Raw genomic sequence first — 23,341 nt, 5'->3', positions numbered from 1 at the left:
AGCACCAAAACTCTACAGACTCCAAGAAAAAGCATGACCCGTGGAGACCTTGATTTTGGACTTCTACCTTCTAAAATTATGAGACAGTAAATTCCTGTTGCTTAAGCCAACCAGTGTGTGATATATGTCATAGCAGCTCTGGTAGATTAAGCCATATACCAAGAGTGAAGTGAACCTTCTACCCTGCAAAGATCATTTATCCATTAATCAACAAATATTTATTGCCCACAGATCGTATCACTCTCCCCTGCTTAAATAACAACTCATCACCTACAGCAGTTTTCAAACAGTGCTCCACCTTTATGTATTTTATATACTCCATTTCTACATGAGATTTCCTTTTAACAAAGTGATTCAGAGCATTAAGTCTGAAAAGCACTACTACCTTCAGGACAAAATCTAAATTAAGCGAACAGTCTTCCTACCTAGCCCTCACACCTCACTATTAACATGGCCTCATCTCTTCCCACTCAAATCACCATCCAAAAATGCTCCTGCAATACCTGATATTCGTACTATCTCCAATGGACAGGCAAACACATGTCCATGTTTCTGCACAGAGCACAGTCTGTTCCCTCCACCAGTGGCCCACTCCCTCCACCCATCCACCCATCCACCTGGCAATTCAGCCCCAGCCTTCCAGGATCTGTTCCAGCTGTGAAACCTTCCCCTGAACTCCTGTGAGAGGCTTAGTTTCTTCCACTGTAGTATGTATGTGCCTGCACTGAAACAAACATCTTATTGTACTACAACTGCACTACAATTCTGTTTGCACATCTGTCTCCCCTCCAAGCTTTACATTTTGCAGACAGTGACCATGTCTTTTCATGTCTGTCTGCCTCTCTTTCTCTCTCTCACCCAGCAGTATACAAGGCAATCGTCTCAGGGGTCACTTGATTGGGAAGAAGAGAAACCTACTAATATCAATCAAGCAAAAAGGTAACTCTCCTTAACCAAGTGATCAAAATTGTGTATCACCAATAAACAGTCTGAAATTATGTAGCTTCTGATGTTATACAATAAGTATCCAACAGCACTTACGAAGTAGGAAACCAACCGCCACCAAAGAAGAAAGGTAATTTCCTGACAGAAGAATGGGGGTGGGGAGTGGGAGAAAGGGATCTAAGCATGCACTCATGAGATAATATAAAATTATTAAAAAATTTTCCTTAGCAGTATTAATGGTATTGTGACTGTATAGGAGAATGTTCTTATTTTTAGGTAATGCCTGCTGAAGTAGTCATGATGTGGGCTTGACAAAAAAAGAGAAGATAAAAAATGTAGTAAAACGATAACTTGTTGAATTTAAGTGTAGAGTATGTGGGTGTTCATGGCACCATGCTTTCAAATTTTCTGTAGGTTTGAAGTTTTTCTAAATAAAAAATATAAATTCATATAATCAAACAGTTTGTCTATACAATAACGAAACAGCTGATTTAGTTCCTCTTCTCCACTGAACTGCTATTTTGAATAGTTCAGGCACATTCTAATCTAAACAGCTTTAAAGAAAGTGTTCAAAAGTATAAACTGAAAGAAACCACAACCAGGCATTGAAGTACAGCTAGGATCCTGAGGTTGGGTAAGTCCACAGGCTGCCACTCTCCTGGAGCTCTCCTCTAAGGCTGCAGGGTCTCTGCTTCCACCATCTGTCTGCTTTGTTTTTGTTTCTCTTTTATATCCTGGCTTTCTCTGCCTACATATACCTGAAAACAGGCAGAACCTAAACATCCTGGGCAGTCAGAACAATCAGGCCCTTCATCTTGTTCTACCATTAACTAGCCAAGTGACTCTGGGAAAGCTACTTAGCCCTGACTTTCTTGCTGTAATATTAAACGGTTGAGGGATGACCACCCAAGTTATTTTATAGCTCTGAAATCTTTTGAGTTTATGAATCCAGTATTCATAAGTTTTGTTAATCAAAGTTTTCATTGAAATCATTGTAGATCCACATGCAGTTGTAAGAAATAAAACAGAGAAATACCTTGTATGCCTTGCCTACTCTGGCATGGTTTGGTCCCCATGATAACATTTGCAAAACTATATCACAATCAGAATATTGATATTGATACAATCCACAGTTCTTATTCAATCTCCCCAGTTTTACTTGTACTCATTTGTGTGTTTGTGTCCATAACTTTTAATCCCATTAATCTACAAAGTAAACCCTTAAGTACTAGAGGAGTCAAATGTAAAAAAAACAAAAACAAAAAACACTGTGACAAGTTTGCTTTTTAAATTATCCTGCACTGACTATTTCAAGTCTACTCTTTATTTCTATCATCAAATCCGATTTAGGAACATAGAGTAAATGGATGCAAAACTAACACACTGTAGTGTTGATGCCTGTGAGGCAGCACCACTGCAACCATCTACCAAGGAAAATCCCCTCCATCAACCTAAAAGAATGGAGATTTGTCTTTTCTAACTAGAATGATCCTCTATGCTCCAGAACTGGTCTGGAAAAAGAAGTCAGAACTTTGACCCTAAGGGTTAATCTACTAGACTATCCCAGACAACATGGTTCCTTAAAAAAACCATAAAATAGGGAAACACCACCTACTTCTTAGAGAGTAAATGAACAGCCATAAAAATAATTTTTATACACCCTCAACAACAGTCAAATAGCAACTTCAAAAGCAACTATAAAACTTCTACAAGAAAATACAGAAGAAAATCTTTGTGATCTTAGATTATGCAAAGATATCTTAGATATGACGCCAAAAATGGGATCCATGAAAGAAAAAAAATTGGGAAACTGGACTTCATCAAATTTTTAAATTCCTGCCCTTCAAAATACAGTTATGAGAATGAAAAGACAAGCCAGAGACTGGGAGAAAATATTTGCTAGGAATTATTATACTGTATCTGATAAAAACAAAGAAACTGGTACGTGGAATACAAAATAAACCAGCCCTCAAAACTCAACATTAAGAAAACAACCCAATTTTCAAAATGGACAAAAGATTTAAACAGATACTTCCACTAGTGAATATGGATGGCAAATAAGCACATAAAAAGATGTTCAGTCTCATTAGTCATTAGGTAAATGCAAACAATGAGAGATCACTTCTTCTTAAGGTAGCTTCAAAACAAAAAACTCTGACAATAACAAGAGCTGGATGCAGAGCAACTGAAATGTTCACACAATGCTGGTGGGAACACAAACCACAAACCTGTTTTCCAAACTTAAACATACATTTTTACCATATGACTCAGCAATCCTATTCCTAGGTAGTGGCACAAACATCTGTATGCAAATGTTTATGCAGCTTTATTTACGGTTGCCAAAAACTAGAAACTCAACTCAAATGTTCTTCCATGGGTGAATGGCTAAACAAACGGTAGTTTGTTCCTACGATGGAATATTACTTAGCAATAAAGAGGAATGAAGTGCTGATGTATGCACCAACATGTATGAATCGCAAATGCAGTCTGCCAAGTGAAAGATGGATGCCAGACTCATACCTACTCTATGGCTCCATTTATGTGACACAGGCAAAATTACAGGACTAGAGAACAAATAAGTGGTTGCCAAGGGCTGGAGGAAGAAACTGACTACAAAGGAGCATGAAGAAAATTTCTTGGGTGATAGAGCTGTTCCATAACTTGAAGGTGGTTGTGTTTATACAACTGTGAAAAGTCATACACTAAAAAGAGTGAATTTTAATAAATATAAATTATACCTCAATTGAAACAAGTTTTAAAAAGCATTTTGTTTGGAAAACAATCTGGTAGTTTCTTTAAAGTTAAACAAACACACAACCCAGCAATTCCACTGGTAGGTATTTTTACCCAAGAGAAATGAAAACATAGACTTCTATGTGAATATACATGGTATGTTTATTTACAATTGCCAAAAACTGGAAACTCAAATGTCCATCAATAGGAAAGATGCAAACAACCCAAATGTCCATCAATAATTTAAATGGATAAACAAATTGCAGTATAGCCACACAACAGAATACCATTTAGCCGTTAAAAAGAATGAACTACTGAGACACACAACGTGACTGCATCTTAAAATCATTATGCTGAGTAAAAGAAGCCAGATACAAAAGAATACATACTTTAAAATTCTATTTATATGAACATCTAGAAAAGCCAAACTAATCTATAGTGACAGAAAGCAGATCAGTGATTGCCTGAGTCCAGTGTGGGAAGGCTGACTGCCATGAGGCACAAGAAAAACTTGGAAGTGATAAAAATGTTCTATATTTTGATTGAAGTGGTAGTGGTTATAAGGTGTGTACATTTGTCAAAATTCATCAAACTATACACTTAAAAAGGGTGCACTTTATTGCATTAAAATTACAGTTCAATAAAACTGATTTTTAAAACGCAATTTGTTTTGTATCAGCAGTTTAATCCAAATTCACACAATATACTGATATTTGTCGCAATTTTATCTCATTATACTTTGATTTCAAAACCAGTAAATATGGGAGATCATACAAACTTCTTTCTTTATTATTTAGCCCCATTCCCCCAAACGAATGTTAGAATATCCATATTCTTATCATAATTCTTATCATAAAAGGTGGGAAAATTTATTAATAATTACCATGTATTGAAATCTACTTGTGCCTGGAGATCCCATGCATCCTATGTATTTGAATCTCATCATAACCCTTTGGAGTCTGCAAGGAACCAATGTTGCAAATGAAGATGCTGAGGCTCAGAGACGTTAGGCAACTTGTCCACAGCTAGACCAGAGCCCATCTGTCCAACTCCAGAGCCCGGGTCATTCCAATAAACTCTCTTTTTTATTATTATTTCACTAATGTACTTCCAGCTTAAAATTTAAATCGTGTTACCAATTTTTTCCTGTTAGGAGGTTAAATGGTTGGCTTCAATCTGCTTAAAAACTATTCCCCTGGGAGAATTACTTAATAGGTACAGAGTTTCTGTTTGAGATTACAAAAAACTTCTGGAAATTATGGTAATGGTTACAACATCACTGTAAATATACTGAATACCACTGAAGGGTACACTTAAAAATGGTTAAAATGGTAAATTTTAAGTTTGATATATTTTACCATAATAAAAGACAGAGAAAGAAAAAAAGAAAAACAAAAAAACAAAAAACTATTCTCCTGAGGCCCAAACACAACATGTGAACTTGGACAGAAGTGTGGGGCAACACCTTTTGAGATTCTGCAGACAGCTGAAGATATACAAATATGGACAGCATGTTAAACGATACCATAAATTATTGTTAATTTTCTTCAAGCTAAGCATGACATTGTGTTTATGTGGGAGAAGTTCCTACTTTTAGAAAGTTCATGCCGAAGTATTTAAAAGTGTCATCACACTGCCAACTTACTTTCAAATAGTTCAGCAAAAAAAGAAAGCATGGAGCAAACATGGCAAAACAACAAATGGTGAGTCTACCAAAGTTAATGGTATAAAGGAGTTCACTTATACTTGTCTTTTAACTCTAGTGCAAGTTTGAAATTTTTCAAAGAAAAAAGAAAAAAATGAAATCTGAAGTTTAGAAAAATGATTCCATTTTCTTTCATCCACTAAATGAATTTTCTAAGTTAATAAAAAAATCAAAAACTTTTTATAAATTTTATCAGATACTAGAAACAGTTTTGGATCAAAAACTTAAAATAAAAAGTCAGAAATGAAATCTATGAATGACAACTGATAAAAATCAAAGGAATGATGGAATTTCAAAATAACTGGCAACCAAGACATCATAATTGATCAGGCAAAGAATCATGCATGAATTTTAAAATTAATGGGTGGAAATCTAATGAGAAATAGGATGTTTACACAGCATCTCCCCACAAGAGTTATTAATTATAAAAGGAAAAATACGTAACTTTATAGTGGAGATACCAGGCAGATACCACTTTAACAAAGTGATAAAAGTTAATAACAACCACCACCACTACTAATGGAGCCAATCAACATCATGCAACTCCTCATATGCTGCACTGAGAACATTCTTTTAGTGCTCCTGACAAATATACTAAAAGCTGTATCTAACCATAAGGCTACATCAAACAAACCCAAATTGAGGGGCAGGCTAAAAACAAGTGATGTGTTGGGCTTTACTCTTCCAAAAATGTCAAGGGTCATGAAAGACAAAGACAGACTGAAAAACTGCTCCAGATTAGAGAAGACCAAAAAGACCTGATAAATGCAATGCATGACCCTAGACTACAGACCTGAATCAGGAAAAAAATTATAAAATAAGGGGAAATAATTAAAATATATACATATAAATGTTTATTAATATTGGGTCAGCTGGCAATATGATATAATACAATTATCTACAGATCTTATTCAGTATCAATTTCCTGATTTTGATAATGGTATTGTGATTATCTAAGAGAATGCCATGCTTTTAGGAGGAAAAAAACCTGAAATGTAGATGGGTGAAAGAGCATATCTGCAACTTACTCAGGCAGTCCAGGAAAAAAATAATTGTAGACAGATATTGATAGATGGACAGGTGGAGATACAGAGGGAGGAAATAGAAGAGGGAAAGGAGAAGGGAGGAGGAGGTAATGATAAAAAAAAAATGCCATAAAATTTAATATTTGGGGAATCGGGGTGAAGGTGGTTCAGGAATTTTTTGTACTAGGCCTTGCAACTTTTCTATAAATTTGATATTCTTTAAAAATAAACAAGTTTTCAAAAAGCTCCAGCCAGTGTTATAGTCGAGTGGGAAAATAAAACAAAGTAAACCTTAAATGACACTGACATATTCTTCACATAATTGAAGTAATAAAGAGAAAAAAAACTGAATTTCTCTCACTTCTAAAATGTCATTTCCTGACTCATTGCTTTCTATAGTTTTGCTTCAACTCTTAAAGACTCCTTCAAAATGCACAATAATAGCTAAAAATTTAGTATCCCTTATCTTCCCCTAGGCACCTAAATAATCTGTACTGAATATCAATCTCTCACAGATACACCACTCAAATCATTTACCAATAAATTTTCATCTGAAAAAGCCTCAGCATTTCATAAACCCTACAATCAAATACTCTTGTCACATGGGCTAAATTTTCCAGTGGAAATGGTACAAAAGGCAAGCAAAGCAGTAGGGTACAAGTACTGAAGTCAGGCTGCCTGGGCTTTGCTGGCTGTGTGGCCTTGGGCAATTTGCTTCACCTCTCTGTGCCTTGGTTCCTCATCTACAGAAAGGAATAAAGGTGCCGCATACAACTCACAGGGGAATTAAAAGGACTAGATACGCTGATGCATAAGAAACACCTGAAGCAGTGCCTGTAGCACAGGGGGGCATCAAATTAATCTCAGCTTTTATCATAAAATATAGGATAAAGTAACCATGAAGGAAAATAAAAAATTTAAACCTCAACTATAAAAGGTAATCAAAGAAGTCTAATGACTAAAAAAAAACAAACAAAAAATTCTATCTTGAAAAAAAAAAAAATCCTGTTATGATAGTGAAAAATTTTAAATAACCTAAACACCCCCTAGAGGATTGGTTAAATAAAGTATAATATATCAATTCAAATACTCTACAGCTATTAAAAACCACAATATACTCTGAAGAAAGGACATACTATGACATGCAACACTGTTAGCTGAATAAAGCAGGATTCAGAGTATGTAAAAGTATGATTCCCCTATTTATAAATATTTATGTATATATATGCACAGTTTTATTAATCAGGCTCTTTGGGGGGGGGGGGGTGCAAGAAATGCAGATACCCTCAGAAGCCTGAAGTTCCTGAAAGATACACAACAGTGGGCTGGAGCTGGGATTAATTTCTTGAACGATATCTCTCTGTTCCTACTCCTTCACATGAAAGATTTTTTGCTTGCATCATGGCTTCTCACAGTGACCTTTTAGCTTCCTTTCCAAACTAACTCAATAATCCTTGCATTTTCTAGGTTACACTCCCAGAAAAGGGAATTAGACCCAGTTCATCATTTCTTGCAAGATGTGTTATAGATTACTGGCCAGGCTATAGATTTAGTTGGCCCTGGTGAAGGGAGGAGGGGTGAGGAGAGTTGACAGATCAACCTCCAAAATTTTTTGTTAGAACCAGTGGGGAGATAAAACAAAAACAAAAAAGCCTTTCTGTTGAGTTATAACTTTCCTTTGCACGGGGAACCTGTTATTACAAAAAACATACAACATTAATACCTGAATATCTTATCTGTACACTAATTCTCATTACAAAAGGATCAGAGTTCAAGTGATATCTTTAAAATAATCTTAGAGATCATTAAATACTTAACAGAGAAAAACTAAAATCTTTAATATTCCAAACAATGAAAAACCAAGAACAAATCTAAAATTCGAATGATAAAAAGGATACATTCCTAGGTCCAGATTTTCATTTTACTAAACAGGAAGGTAAAACACTGAGCATCTGACAATCCTGGGAGAACGGACCCACCTCAACAATCAAGAGTAGGGGGGAACACAGGATCACTGGTATAAAATACCGCTCCTGGAGCAGAATTTGGAAAAGGCTGGCTTCGCTTAGAAAGGGACCTCTCCAGTATAACACGAAAATGTTAACCACACAGGAATTGGAATTAATTAAATTTTTTCTTTTTATAACAGTTTATATATTATTCATGAAAAAAGTAAAAGAAGTTCTCCCTTTCCCACTATTCTCTTAAGATTCCTCAAGGGCTCTTTCCCTCTCTCCTTCCAGGAGAATGCAGTCTTGGCCTCTCTCCTTCATTCACCCCTGTAACTCAAACAGCCTTCTCTGAAGTCATCTTTGACCCCTTCAAACCACCACTGCAGTGGATGTTTTCAATTCTAACCTTCTGTACTTCTCCGTGTCCTTCAGCAATGCAGACCTTGGAGCTGCAGAATCCATCCTGTCACCGTGAGTGGCCGTTAAGCCTGGGTGTTTAATAAGGTCACTGAGCTGCCACACCTGCCAGGATTCCATGTTAAAGGACAGTCGGCAATTTTTTTAAGCCACTCTTAGCACAGCATTCTGTTACTTGCAGCCAAAAGCATTCCAGTTGATGCATTCTTCTTTTTGCACCGTGGGTTGTCAAGTCCTGCCCATTCTTCCTTCAATAATAAGTGACAAATGTTCTTTCCTGTTACCACTACCTTTGGCATTTCGCTCTAACAGTTAAACTAGTCTTTTGTTGTTGTTGTTGCCTCCACTCTGTTCTATCCCAGCTAACAATACCAGATTTAACCTAAAACATTTAGTACATAGGAATTTCTTCCTCTAAAACTATTTCCTACTGCATGGAGAAAAATGACCTAGAACACCAGTGAATCTGGCATTCAAGGTACACCCAATGTAGCTCCCTATTACCTATCAAATCTTATTTCCATCAGCCCCTTAAAAGAAAAGAACTTTCTGATCTAGCTGGCCATACTGAATTACTTGTTATGAGACCCCGAGCCCTGGCTCTCCAGAAAGCATTTCACTCCTGATCACTGCCTCCCTCTAAGCTCCTACAGCAGTTATATTCTTTAACATCACTTTAGCACATAACAGGCTACACTATACCACTGCCCTTTCTTTTTTCAAAAAAACAGACCCTAATTCTCCAGAGCAGCAGGAGACTTTAACGTTAATAATGATGACACTCACAAACAGAAGGGATGCTGAATGGATTTGAGATTTTCCCCTTTTCTTTTTAAAATTCCACTTTTACTTTTCCTGAAATATTTTTTTACCGTACATGTGACAAAAATTCAAGTGCAGTCGTGGATACTGAAGATGGAATGGGCGCCTGATTTAACTACACAAAGGAAAATGGGGAGACCTTTTAGCAACAGAATGTGGGGAGAAAATAGTAAGTTTGTGTAGGATGCTACCCAAATTAATACCAGTCTATGAGAAGAAAAAGAATCCCTTAATTATGCAACAGGTGAAAGCTTTATTTAAATCACCTTTCCCCAATAGAAGAGTTTCTGCTGAACAAAGAACTCCAGGACACTGATTATAAAAATTGTCCCCCACATCTAAAAAGAATCTGCAAACACAACCTTTCAGGGAAGATAAGAGACACAATGGGAATGAGGGAGAGAAAGGCTTTGCTAAAGTAGTAGATCTGTTAATTTAACACATTTTCTGTCAAACAAATCAACTGTCCTTAGTGCTATTGTTGCTGAAACAATGAACACTCAGGGAAGGGGTGTTCATTAAAAGGAACTGGCCAGAAGAAAAAACTCTTGCAGTCAGCAAGATGGCTTAACAGTATTCTTAGTTTTAAGAATTTATTCCATTCTCAGGAACTATTAATCAGAGGTGATTTACAGGGTCAACATTGAAAACGTGAAGTGTTGCTGTAATCATGGCCCCATCACTTCCTCTATTTTCACTAATTTTTGAAGGTTACAGGTTGGGGGAAAGATGGGGGGCAGAAGGATACACACACACACATAGTCTGCTGTGACAACCATTCACACATTTAATTCAGGTGGGCACAGGCCTCAATGACACACTGCCAAGTCAGGCAGCTGCTCTCGCAAACCCACCCTAAGGAAAAAGTAGACCTGACTTAGCTCCTACTGGGCTGTAGGCACGAAGCTAAAAGCTGACCATTACAATAGGAAACTTTTAAGCCAGCCAAACATCTCCTATAAAGCTCCCGTGAGGTCTGGACTGGAAACAGGAGATGAAAGACTATCTTGCACATATTTTTACATAAACCGTATTACATTTTAAAAGGGTATGTGAGTGATGAAGTACAAACCAGAGCATACAAGAGAATTATGCTGAGGGCTCAAGTGCCCTTTGAAGAGGAGAAAACCGCTTTGGCTGCAGAAGCGACTGACTTCACACCAACTTATTTACACAAATTCTGGGATTTAACACCCTGATGCAGGCAGAAATTCTATCTGCCCTCCACTACTGCCCAGCACAAATCCTAAGACAAGCACAACAATGGAGCAGGAGAGAAAGAAGTGTGTTCAGGCCGTAGTTCCCTGCCAACAGAGATAAAGAAAATAATGATGATGATGATGATAGTAATAATAATAATAATAATAATAATAATAATAAAAGTGCTGGGTCTCTGTGGGGACCAAATACCCCAAGATGGAAAACATGGGCTTTGAGATGGGCACATTCAGTGAAAGAAACCTTCAGAAGCCACAGATAAGTGATTACAATTCCTTGAATTTCTACACAATCTTGCTTATAAGAAGCTCAAACCCCTTCACAGTGCCTTGCCTATCTAATGTCATCATCACAGTAGAACTTTATCTCCAACCAAACTGAAAATCTATTTGAATCCACATTTTGCCATACTTGCCTAAGAGCAAAATCAAATGGAAGAAATCATGAAAAATAATTAGAGCAGCCTCAAGAAAGGTTCAATGGTCAGTGTGTGCTAAGATGAAAATTCTGGTGGAATAACGAACTTCATGTAACTTGATATATGCATATGTCCCAAATGTCTACACAAACATACACCTTCAACTTAGGTCCCACTGAACTTTTGACCCGGCCATGGCTAACCCCTCCAGAGTCCACCACTGTGCACTGCTCAAGAGATTTGTCAAGAAGAGCCTTGTGCTGTGACAGGCAAAGGCAGCACCGAGGCCAGCAGAGGCCAGCCCCAGGCTGTAGCACGACACCCCTCCTCCCACCACAGCGCCAGGGAGGCCTTTCTTTAGAAGGAAGGCCTTTATCGGACCAGTCAGCTGTACAACTCCCTCCGTGCTACCCCCAAACCACTCTTCTTCCCTGAAGTGATGCCTCAGAAAAGAAAAAAAAACTTCCCAGGTTTCTGATGTGCAATTGCTGTTGACATGCATATCTGGGAGCAACTTTGACTTCCTTCTACTTCAATAGACAAAAAAATTAGGGGTTTGAATTTTTTTAGGAAAAAAAAAACATTTTTAGCAAAAAAAAAGACTCAGAAGGAAAAACTCAGCTACCTCATGGACAATGTACCTTCTCTACATTGACCAACACTGAAAAATGTCCCTACTTACACCCTGAAGGGCTGATTTTGCCTCCCCCAGGAGACATATGGCAATGTCTGGAGACATTTTTGTCATGACTGGCACCTGAAAAATAGAGAGGCCAAGGATGCTCCTCCTAAACATCCTACAATGCATATGATGGCTCCCCACAACAAGAAATTATCTGGCCCAAAATTTCAACAGTCTGAGGTTGAGAACCCCTGAGCTAAAGGAAACAATGGAATCCTCAGCTCAGAATTATTCTCCAGCCAACCCTTTCTCAACCATAAAAACTGCTGGGGAAAAAAACTTTCCCCAAGTTTTCCAATATAAATTTATTGGTATGTTAGAGGCTAACGTAAAGAAGGTATAATAAAAGCATCCAAGAAACACTCTCCAATGAAATATGAAAATATGGAGGAAGGGTTAAGTGGCTTTCTAAATAGGTCACAGTATCAAATGAAAGGCTAACCACTGTAACTGGATTTTATTCAAAGTTCTAAGTATGAATGTCTGTAAACATGATGAGGAAACAAAAGAAGAGGGGAAAATAACATAAATCAAAACCTTTATTCTCCAGAATTCCTCAAAATCTCAAAATACAAAATCTTAACTCAGTTTAAAGAACTAGAGAGAGTGAAAATGTCAAGTCTTTGAGTCTCAAAAGCTACTTTCAAACTAGCCTCTTCGCAGACAAGATTTCCACAGAAAGAGAAATAAATTCATAAAATCTGCGAACACACCAAGTACAGCTGTGCAGCTTTCGCTTGGTACAAAATTAATCTGTAAGACACAGTTCCTAATATAGCTCAGAACCTGGATCCTAACTGTGAAGTCAGTGATCTTCCAAACCCGTTAACAGTACTACACATGCTTAGAATCACAGAACTTTAAACCTAGGAAAAAACCTAGGAATCATCTAGTCTAAAGATCCCATTTTACAGATGGGGCATCTGAAACCCAAAGCAATCTGCCTAAGTTCACAACTCAAGTTAACAGACAGGGTGGGCCCACAAGCCTGGTTTCTGACTCTCTGCAAACCGTTACCTTTGAAAACATGTTCAATCCCATCTAGATCTCAAACTCTGTAGTTAGATGCTGTGAGGTTCTGTCCCCCTTGGCTCTGGCTGCACAGTTTTTACATAGACCACCCTTGGCACTTGTGTTTTTCCAGCACTCTGCCAGGACCCCACATTCAGGACCCTCCCGCACCATGCGAATCCAGCGCTCCTGATCAAAGGGCACATGGTCAGTTGTACCGAGCGCTGGCAAGCTGTATTTTAGACTTTCTTAACTGTGTTCCAGAAAATTAAGCAAGGCCTAACTTAACTTCCGTCTTAAAGCAAGCCAGATGCTAGCATAAGGTCATACTTCAGAGTGAAAGGGTTTTACCCCTTCTACAGCTGCAAACGCTCCACAAGGTAGGACCCTCTGCCCCCAAAGAAGCCTTCCCTTTGAACATGTTGGTATAAATAAAAAGGGACATTCACTTTTGGAAAGAGTTCCATTATGCCAGAACATTCTGCCCTTTCAGGATTTCACACTGCACGAAGATTTGCCCCTTGGTAATTCAAATCCTGTTCTTGGGCTTTCTTCTTCAGAGGAGCAGATCCTGAATCTTCAGAAGACATTTAGCATTTGAGATCTCACTAAACAGACTGGTAAGAAAAACCATGAATTTTTAAACCACTCACCTCTGTCAGTCCCACTAACTGCCATCTTCTCACTGAGCCTGGACCCAGTCAACCTATTTTAAATCACAACAACCCACCCCCTCAACTTGGCCCTCCCTATGCTTCTGCCTGCTTTTTTCATCACCCTTCTCTGACATACCATATACTTCCCTTGCTTATTCGTTTTTTCTGTCTTCTCCCACTAAAAACAGGGGACAGCTGCATGTTCATAGCTGTATCCCCAGCACCTAGTACTGTGCCTAGCACACAGTAGGTGCTCAATAAATATTTGCTGAAAGAAACCAATAAACACATGACTTTGCCCCTCTGCACTAAGAGTATCTTCTATACCCCAGAAGCAAAGAACCATAGAGTTGTACTGTAGAATCTCAACCATTATTTATAGGTCTAGCCCTTCAGTTTACAGATAATGAAAAGGGAAGTGGACAGATAGTGTGATGTAGAAATGGTAGTACAGAATTTTTGGTATCAAAGAACCTGAGATCCCGGTTAAGAGTCCCAATGCAAGCAACTTAGCCACTCTAAGCTTCTAGGGTCCACATCTGTAAAATGAGGATAACCCTTACACCTCATGGTGACAGTTAAAGACGGTAATGTTTAAAATGAGATAACATATTGAAAATGTACCAAGCACTATCCAAGTGCCATTTATCATTAGGTTACTCTGACCTATTCAAGGTCACAAAGCTAGTTAGTGGCACAATAAGAACTGGAATCCGTTTCCCAACTCCAAGTGCACTGCACATCTGGTATCACAAAACTAGGCTTCTGAGTCCCCTAATTAGGGCCCACTTATTCTTTTATGTAGTTCAATCCCTCTTAACCTTTGTATGGTTGGGGTTGGGGACTTCCTTCAGAATTTGATGAAAGCCATAGGCATTCTGTCCTCCAGCAAAGCATACACAAGTAATGCACACCAGAACAAAATCTCCCAGAGCCCATTGGTGGGCCTCAGGGTTAGGAACCACTGATATGACATACTAGTTAAGTCTCACTCAGCAACTTGCAAAACTTATTTTTATATTTAATAACCTATGTCTTGGTTATGCCTTGATTAAGGTATAACTCATACCTTGATTAAGGGGCTGAATTCAAGGAAGCACCACAGGTAGAATTCAGGAATCTGAATTAGAGATACCACCCTCAGACCATCTTGCTGATTAGGTGGGGGAAGTTACCCACCTACCCCCACAACCAGGAAGGAGATACCTGGAAGGCAGTGGATTCAGTATGCAAAAGATAGGAAGCTCAAGAAAAAAATGCAGGCAGGACAAACAGATTATTTTGATCACACTACTTCTACACCAAACCATTCAAATTATCCTACATTACTATTTTCAAATAGCCACCTAGAGGTACCACAGTCTCTTCCCTAGAGAAAATGTGCCCAAAATGTTTGGGATGGGATTTCTTCCCCAGCCAACAACTACCACATTTAATGCCAGGCCAGATTATTAAAAATCATTCTATCCTTCCCTACCTTATTTTGGGGTAAAATGAGACCAGAAAGAGCACTTAGCTGGGAAAAAGGCCAGTACTAAATCTTTGGGCAGGTCAACTAGCCTTTCTTCACTTCTCAAATCAGGACAAATTTACACAACCTAACCCTCTGGAATATAAAACAATTATAAATACTTAATTTCAATCAAGCATTATATAAATGCTGGTTCTGAAATATTTACAGGCAATCTGAGGCAAAGTAGGCCAGTTGTGAGCTTCTATGGGATATCCCCCAGCTCGACGTTAAGCATATAGTTGTTTAAGGATACCAAATATTAAATTCAGTATCATTAATCTGCCATTGTCCATGTATACCTCAATATTCTCATCTGAAAAAATTAAAATAACACCTAATCTGCCTTACAAATACACTGTGAGTATATTTAGGAATTTCTAAATATGTTAACTGCTAGCAGGTTTTTGTCCCTGAAAGGTGGGATACAATGTTGATAGTTAACAGCTTTTATTCCTGAGTGGTGGGATTATAGGTGATTTTAAATCTCTTATATTTTGCTATAATTTTCCAGTTTTCTAAAATGTTCATGTATTATTTTTATAACAAGAAACTGTGAACTTAAATAAAGCACTGTCCATACATTCATAGATGTTTGGTCAGTGATTACAGATTCCTTCTTCGGGGGGCAGCCAGAAGGCAATATGTAAGTCCCCAAACATACTCGAAAACCAAGAATCAAGTATACTGACTCTCCTATAGAAATCTGGTACAGTACATTCAAGGTTGATTAATAGAGTAAAAAGATTTTTTACATGCAAAAGTAAAAATGTTCACACTTTGGGGATCAGTTCTCTAAGTGGGAGGTCTTGACCTCTTTCAGAATTGCAGCAGGAATCCTCTCAGACCTCCACCTATGTAAGAGAGTGCTTCACTTTATATAAATAGAAGCAAAGTCCTTGAGGATTCGGCTTCCTAAATTTTCTATAAACCCATGAGGTCAGTCTGGTAGTCAAGGGTAAAATGAAATCTTTCCCACAGCTGAAAACTGGTCTCCTAAAAAAGCTGATATCCACTTCTACCATTTGAAGTTGCAGTAAATTAAGTTTGTAGGGCCTTCCCACCTGGCCTAACAGGAACAGCTCAGCATTAAAATTGTTTTTCCTTTTTATAAGGGTCTTCCACTATATCATAAAGTCTAACCAAGGACCTGTTTCTCAACCTGTCAGCATAATAAACTACTGGATTAAAAAGCCAACAACTTCTTTTCACCTAAGCAAAATAAAAATATAAGCAAATTTATTTCTTTATGCTTAGAGACTCAAAAGTGGTAAGTGTTTTTAGTGAGTTCTGCACTGTCAATGAGTCAAATCTGTCAGGAATCTAGGAAACAAATTAATTTTTTAAATTAAAAAAATTTTTATAACTACTGAAACTCTTAAGTTCTGCCTTAACTACATCAAAACACCCCTAATATGAAAAGGATTATATAAGAACTGCAGAAGAGAAAAAGTCACTATCATTTGTAATCAATCTATTGAACATTTCTGAATAAAAAAAGGTACAGGGTTTATATGAAATATCCAGAACAAGCAAATTCATAGATAAATAGTGGATCACAGGTTACCAGGAGCCAGGAGCCTAGTATGGGGAGGGAGGAATTATTGCTTAATGGGTGCAGAGTTTCTGTTTGAGGTGATGAAAAAGTGAGGGTAACGGATGTTGGTGATAGCAGCACAATGTAAATGTAATTTATACCACTGAAATCGTACACTGAAAAGTGGCTAAAAATTCTGAGTTGTACATACATTACTATAATGAAAAAGTTTAAAAAAAACACAAGTATGCGTAGCTCTTAAAAAACATACTTGCAGGATCACAAATATTCATTCATGGTGCAATGTATTTCAAACAGCATGTATTTGAACCAAAAAAAAAAAAAAAAAAAAAGTGTCACTTCCAAGAAACACTAGAAAAGAGAAGACAGTCATCTCAAATAGCCCTGATTATTCACCATGTAACTACGATTTTTCATTTCTGCTCTAAATACAAATTTGACCTCCTTGATCAGCTTACATTTCCTTTAGGAATTAAGCCAGCTAATACTTAGAAACCACAAGTTTACTTCTCAGAACAGAAGGCAAGTTATTTATAGATTACTCTAGATCTACTGTAATCACTTAAGGCAAAATGAGTTACCTCTATTTTTCCATCACCAAAATGGGAATATATGAATTTTGACAGAGAGCTCATACCATAGTACTTTCAGAATGGGTCCTTAAACTCTAAACTTGTAATCCCAGCATCACCTCAACTTTACTTTGCAAGGAAGAAAAAGGGCAATGGGGCAAGTTTACCAGCACCCAAGATGGCACTGCCAAGCCTCAACACCACCCACAAAAACAGCCACCATTTTGAGCAGCAGGATATAATTAAACTACTCACAATTTTATACCACCTTAAGGAAAACTCAGGACAGAACTGCTAAACAGCTCTTGACTTTCAGCATTTTCCCAAATCTTTGATTTCTGTGGCCCAGTTTCTCTTCTTACAGTCAGTACATCAATGTAAATAGTTGTCTCTGGTGTTTTCCAAGTCCCGTGAAAATCTTTTATTAAAAATTATGTTTGTTACGTTCACTTTCAAACTATGAAAACAAATGCTGAGGTGCTACGTAAAATGCTTGTTATTACACTACATATTCCTAAAAACAGATGGGGAAGCCTACGATTTAATCACATTGTTGTAATCAGCTTAAGGAACCAAGAATCGCTAAGAGCCAGTGAGTGGCCCTAGTTTATCAGTCCACATTCCTCTTCATTCTCCTAACCCACCTTTTTTGATCTTTTTATTTTTCCGATTTCATTAACTCTGCAATAAGAGCAAGTTCCCACACTTCATTCGTAAGAGAAACAAATCAAATGGTATTTCAGCAAACGCAACTGAATCTAAAAATAAAGGTGGGGCAAAAATTTTAGAAACGTAAACGAGTTAAAAATCGACCAGAAAACGGCAGGATAAACAGGGAACAACGATTTGCCCCTCCAAAACGAGTGATCAATATTTTGATTACTCCTTCGGCGAATCCACTGGCAGAATTGAAAAGAAAAACTGATCATCAAATAAGTTTCCATTTACCTTTGTTCAAAGCTAGAGTTCACTTCACATATCGCCAGGGCGGGGAGAGAGCAATTCAACCTGCCAACCAATCAAATATTTCACACCCTCTTCCAAAAAATAAAAATAAAAATAAAAATAAAAAAGGAAAGGAGGATGCCTGGTGGAGCTGGCTGCTCGTTTCAGCCATCGTGTGCCTTCCTTACCTCACACTCCCGCCACCAACCCTGCTACTGGGACCCTCGGATTTTAGTGCAATTATCACAAAGCCTCGGGTTTGAAAGCACCTTCGGCCTGGCCAGAAAAGCCATCCCTTTTCCTCCATGCTCGCCCGGAAGGATAATGGTGGCGAAATCAACTCAAAGAGCTCCCGAGGTACCGGAATAAAGAAGGGTGTTTTCCGAAAGGAAAGGCGCTGGAAAAGAATAACGGAGTCCCAAACTTTCCCTCTGGGGCCTCGGCGCCCAGAGCGAGGGCTCGTCGCCGGGCAGCTCCTCCAAGGGGAGGCCCCCCCATCTCCGGCCGCCCGAAGTTAACCCAAAGCGCCCCCCGAGAGTTAAGAGCCGCCGGGAGTCTGCGAAGTGCGACTCCCCGCCTCCAAGTGGGGGCGAGGCTCTCCCCGCACAACAGCCCCTCCCCCAACCCCCACCCGGGTCCGAGCTAATCCTCCGTGCCCCCCCGCACCCCGTCCCCGCCCGAGCAGCTGGCGCGCCGCTTCAATGGCACCGGGAAGGGGCGCGCGCACTCGCCACACACTCGGCTGCCCCTCCGGAGAACTCCCGGGAGGGCCGCCCGGTCCCCGCTCCTACAAAAGCACTCTCTCGCCCTCCTCCCTTTCACCTCCCCCACCCCGCGCCGCCTCCTCCGGGAAGCCACGAAGAGCTCCGTAGCCGCCCGAGAGGACGTCCCGAACCGGACGCCCGCACTTGGCGTCCCCGGCAAAGCCCGAGGCCGCCCCGCCCGCCGTGCGCGCCTTGGGCCCCCCAACCTCCCGCCCCGTCCCCGGCTCCCGACTCCAGGCGAAAAGTCCCCGGAGGCCGGGTTCCCGGGACCCCCGAGAGGAGCAGGGAACGAACGCGGCGCAGCGTGCGCCTCCTCGTCGCTCCTCGCCGGCACTCACCTCGATCTCAAAGTCCGGCAGGCGGAACGCGGTGCGAAAGAGCGAGCAGAAGTGCGCGATGGCCGGCACTTCCCACCAGGAGCGAAGCTCGCCCAGCCCAGCCGCGCCGCCCTCCTCCGGGCACATCTCCCCGGCGCGGCGACGGCGACAGCCCCGCGCTACCCGCGCTCGGCCCGCTCGACCCGATTCCTGCCGGCGCAGCGCCTCAGCGCCTCAGCTCCTAGCGCGGGGGCGGCGGCGGCTCCTCCCGCGGCGGCCGCTGCTCGGCTTGTGCATGGGCTGAGCGCGGGCGGGTGGGGGGCGGTGGCGGCGGCGGCGGCCCGGGGCCCGCGTTACTGAGGCGGCCGCTGCTCCGGCTGCCGGCGGGCACGGCACGCTAGTCCCATCCTGCTGCTGCGGCTGCAGCCGCCCCCAGTCCCATACAATATAATCATCTCACCGCTGGGGAAAACAGATGGGGCTGGGGGGGCGGGGGGAAGGGGCCGCGCGCGGGCCGGGGGGAGGGGCCGCACACGAGGAGGGGGCGGGGCTGCCCGTACCACAACAACAACCCCCGCCCCCACCCCCGCCCCCGGCCCGGACAGCTGCAAGGGAAGAGAAGGGGGAGGGGGGACAGAGGGGAGCACCCCAGGAAAGAGGAGGAGTGGGACCTGAAGGGAGCGGGGGCAGCCACCCGTGAACGGTTTTGAGGCGTTCTCCGCTTTCCACGTGTTTAAGGCTGAGGAGTTTGACGACTTTCACGAGGGAAGACAATAAGAGTCTCTCCCACCCCCCACTTGGCCTTAGTGGTCGCGTCCTTTTAAAGGGCCCGCTGGGTGGTGCTTGCGGTAGGGACGAAATTCAGAAACGCGCACGTGTGAGAGAGTTCAGTTATTATTGATGCCGATGATAGTATAGGAGAACGAGTGGGATGTCCGCCCCAGAAACGTGAGGCCGAAGGAAAGTGGTTTCCACCTGTTCTGTAACGCTTTTATTGCGTCCAAGAGCGGTGCTCCAAGTAAGATCTAAAGTGGCTCTTTTCTCCCAGGGAGGAAGGTGGTGGGGCTGGTTAAGCTGGAACTAAGTAGGTTGGAGGCTGCAGAGCCGCGGGAACGGTGGGGTAGGGGGGAGGCACCAATCAGCAGCCGTGCGGGAAGAGGGACACCCCCCGCCCCCGCCAGGGAATGGACACGTGTGACCGCCCTAGAGAAGACGGACTTGGAGCCCTGTAACTGCCCTCGCTGGAGAAAAGCTGCTTGGAAGAGTGTGCACAATGTGGTTAAAGAGCTGGGCGGGAGCGGGGGGGGAGATGGGAAAAGTGCGATTGAGAGTCTGGGGAGTGTTGTAGTGGGGGTGGAGACCTGCACGCCTAGGCTTGGGAAGGTGATCTAGAAGGGTGTTGAGGTGTGTGCTTTAGAAATGTTAAAAACTGTATAGTACGTTAGAACTCTACTAAATCTAAAGGAGGAAAAAAAATTAACTCAAAAACAAATGAGAAGTGTGGTTTCCCCACGTTGAATGCCCACATATGTCATTGCATAACTGGTCATTGCAGTTATTTATTACTGCATTCTACTGAAGTTTCCTATGAGAGGTGTTCGCCTCTCATAGGAAATCCTGCCCATGGCGCTTCCCCAAAATCAATCAAGCAACTATTAAGGGGCACGATTACAAAATGTACAGCGATTAAATCAAAGAACTACCTTAAAGCAATATACAATCTGGGCAGAAGGACAAACATGATGAACGAGTTTGAGAAATTTTGGAATGGGCTACCTGGATAATTGCCCCACCCTTCCCTCATCTTATTCTGATCATTTTGTGACCTTTTGTGCTTTTATGAGGCAACATCCAAAACAAGGTAAATTTGAAAAGAAAATGTGTACTTGTGTCTTTTGTGAACCAACTAACCTCAAAATATTTCATCTGCTAACACTGACTTTTTTTTCCCCTCTGTTAGTATAGAAACAGCCCAAGAGTTCTGGTCTTTTCATCAGCTGGAACTATGTAATAATTTTAAATATGTCCTCAAATTCTACCATGTTTGATCTTTGAAATGAGAACATATCTAAATGTCCCCAAAAAGCAAAAGCTGTATTTTTTGTGTGTTTTTGAAGCATAGCTACACTATAGATATTCCATTAAGAGAAAAGAGGTGAGAAAGAGGGACAGGCCATGGTGGAATTCATCATGGTAAACTGAGTTCAATATATTCTGGACATTTTCCTGTCTTTCTTCATTTCCTCAAATATCCTTTGGTTTTTCACACTTTTTCCTCCTTTTTTTTTTTTAAGTATTACTGTTCTGTTTTTTGTTTTTTCACATTTGTTTCTAATCCATTATTTCCTGACTTCCTGACTCTTCTTCCTCCACATTGTTTTTCCTGGTTGTCCTCTTCTCCTTCCTGCCTTTATCTTGTATCATTCATTAACCCTTTCACCTGGCCTCTAAATGTCACTACTAGTAGTAATAGTGCTAGTATGTTAACAATACCAGGAGGCAGAAAGGTGAGAAGATTTGGCTAATCTTTAGTTACTCTGGTTACAAATTTCCTCCCAATCTGGAGGAAACTGTTATTGTCCTCTTCCTTCCTGTAAATCAACAAGGCTGTCCTGGAACGGGAAGCGCCCCCTGGTGGTGGTTAAAGATTTGTCTTCCTGTTTTCCCCTCTGCCTGATTTCCTCTCTGGGCTGCCATTTTCTTCTGAACAGCCCCCTCCCAATGTTGATATGGACTAGTACCAATCTACTTCTTTGAAACATTCTCTAACTCTAGGTCCAGTCTTTGCAATTCTTTTGCCTAGCTCCTCACCTATATCCCTGTTTCCTTACTCTTCTCCACCCACCACTCTACCCCACCCCTAGCTCTGGAGTTTGGCATCAGTTCTGCCTTCTGGAGCTAAAGAATCTTACTACATCTTGGGTCTGACCATAAAACTGGACTCTGTGTTTCTCTAAGTTTGGGCTCCAGCAAAAGGCTGCCATTTGGATCCAACCTCAAAGATGGCGGCATAGAGAGGAGTGGAAGCTAAGTAGTCCCCCTGGAACAACTACAAAAAACCAGAAACAACTAGTAAATAATCCAGAGTAACTGCGGGGAGACAAACGAGACCATCCACTCATCATATACCACCCTGAATTGGGAGGAATGCCCGAGAACACAGCATAAAATCTGTAAGTAAAACCTGCGGAACCAGGTCGGGAGACCCCCTCCCCCATAGCCCGAGCTGCGGAGCCGCGTGGTGCCACAGAGAAGCTCTCTCCCAGCAAGCAAATACAGCTCAGCTGAGCTCCAACTGGGGCTTTAAGTAGCAAGTGTGAACTGCTCACTACAGGTACGCAGCCCCAAAAAACAGACAGAGGCTTTGGGTGACGACTGACCTGGGAGAGCTGGAGGGTTGCCTGGGACTGGGTCTGAAGGGGACTATCTGTTTCTTTTTTGGCTCAGTGGAGAAAGCCCCAGTCATTTTCAGTTTCCAGGGCTGTGACTCGGGGAAGGGTGGAGACAGCACAAGCACAGAGAGAGAGACCATTGAAATGCTAATGACCTCCACCTGAGGGGTCTGTCTTCTCTAGGAGGAAAGGGGTGGGGCTCTTTCCATTCAGAACCAGACCCCAGAGCCTGAGGGAACATGGCCATACCTCCTCACACCAGTCAAGAATTATAGGCTAACAGGCGTCACCTGCTAGGCAGAAAAGCACAGTGACCTGAGGCATCAAAGGGTGGAGCAATTTTCTAAGACACACCCACAGGGAAACCAGATACTGAATATTTCTTCCCTCTGGGACCTGAGCCTGTTCTGGTCTGAGAAAACCTGATTTGGATAACCAAGGAAACCATGCCTAGACAACAGAAAATTACAACCTACACTAAGAAAGACAAAGTTATGGCCCAGTCAAAGGAACAAACATACACTTCAACTGAGATACAGGAATTTAAACAACTAATGCTAAATCAATTCAAAAAGTTTAGAGAAGATATTGCAAAAGAGATAGAGGCTGTAAAGGAAGAACTGGACATGTATACGGCAGAAATCAAAAGTTCAAAAAACCTACTAGTAGAATCTATGGAAATGAAAGGCACAACACAAG

The 23,341-nt window shown here is 41.1% G+C and overlaps 1 protein-coding gene across 5 annotated transcripts in view; it reads right to left on the bottom strand.

Annotated features, from left to right (window-relative positions):
- Positions 1–19,678, bottom strand: part of LOC119543434 (cat eye syndrome critical region protein 2) — a 160,458-nt gene extending 140,780 nt beyond the window's left edge. For 4 of the 5 annotated variants that reach the window (XR_005218581.1, XM_037848253.1, XM_037848254.1 and 1 more), the window contains exon 1: positions 19,272–19,678. Coding sequence is in view for 3 of the 5 variants with exons in the window: in XM_037848253.1 (XP_037704181.1) it covers positions 19,272–19,397 (126 nt within the window). In the remaining 2 variants the exon portion in view is untranslated. The remainder of the gene's footprint in view (positions 1–19,271) is intronic. The other variant, XM_037848257.1, reaches the window with a different exon arrangement.
- Between the last annotated feature and the right edge of the window lie 3,663 nt (positions 19,679–23,341).

Source organism: Choloepus didactylus, chromosome 8 (genome assembly GCF_015220235.1).
Source record: "Choloepus didactylus isolate mChoDid1 chromosome 8, mChoDid1.pri, whole genome shotgun sequence".
NCBI classification, from domain to species: domain Eukaryota; kingdom Metazoa; phylum Chordata; class Mammalia; order Pilosa; family Megalonychidae; genus Choloepus; species Choloepus didactylus.
This window is presented reverse-complemented; position numbering and strand designations above follow the sequence as displayed.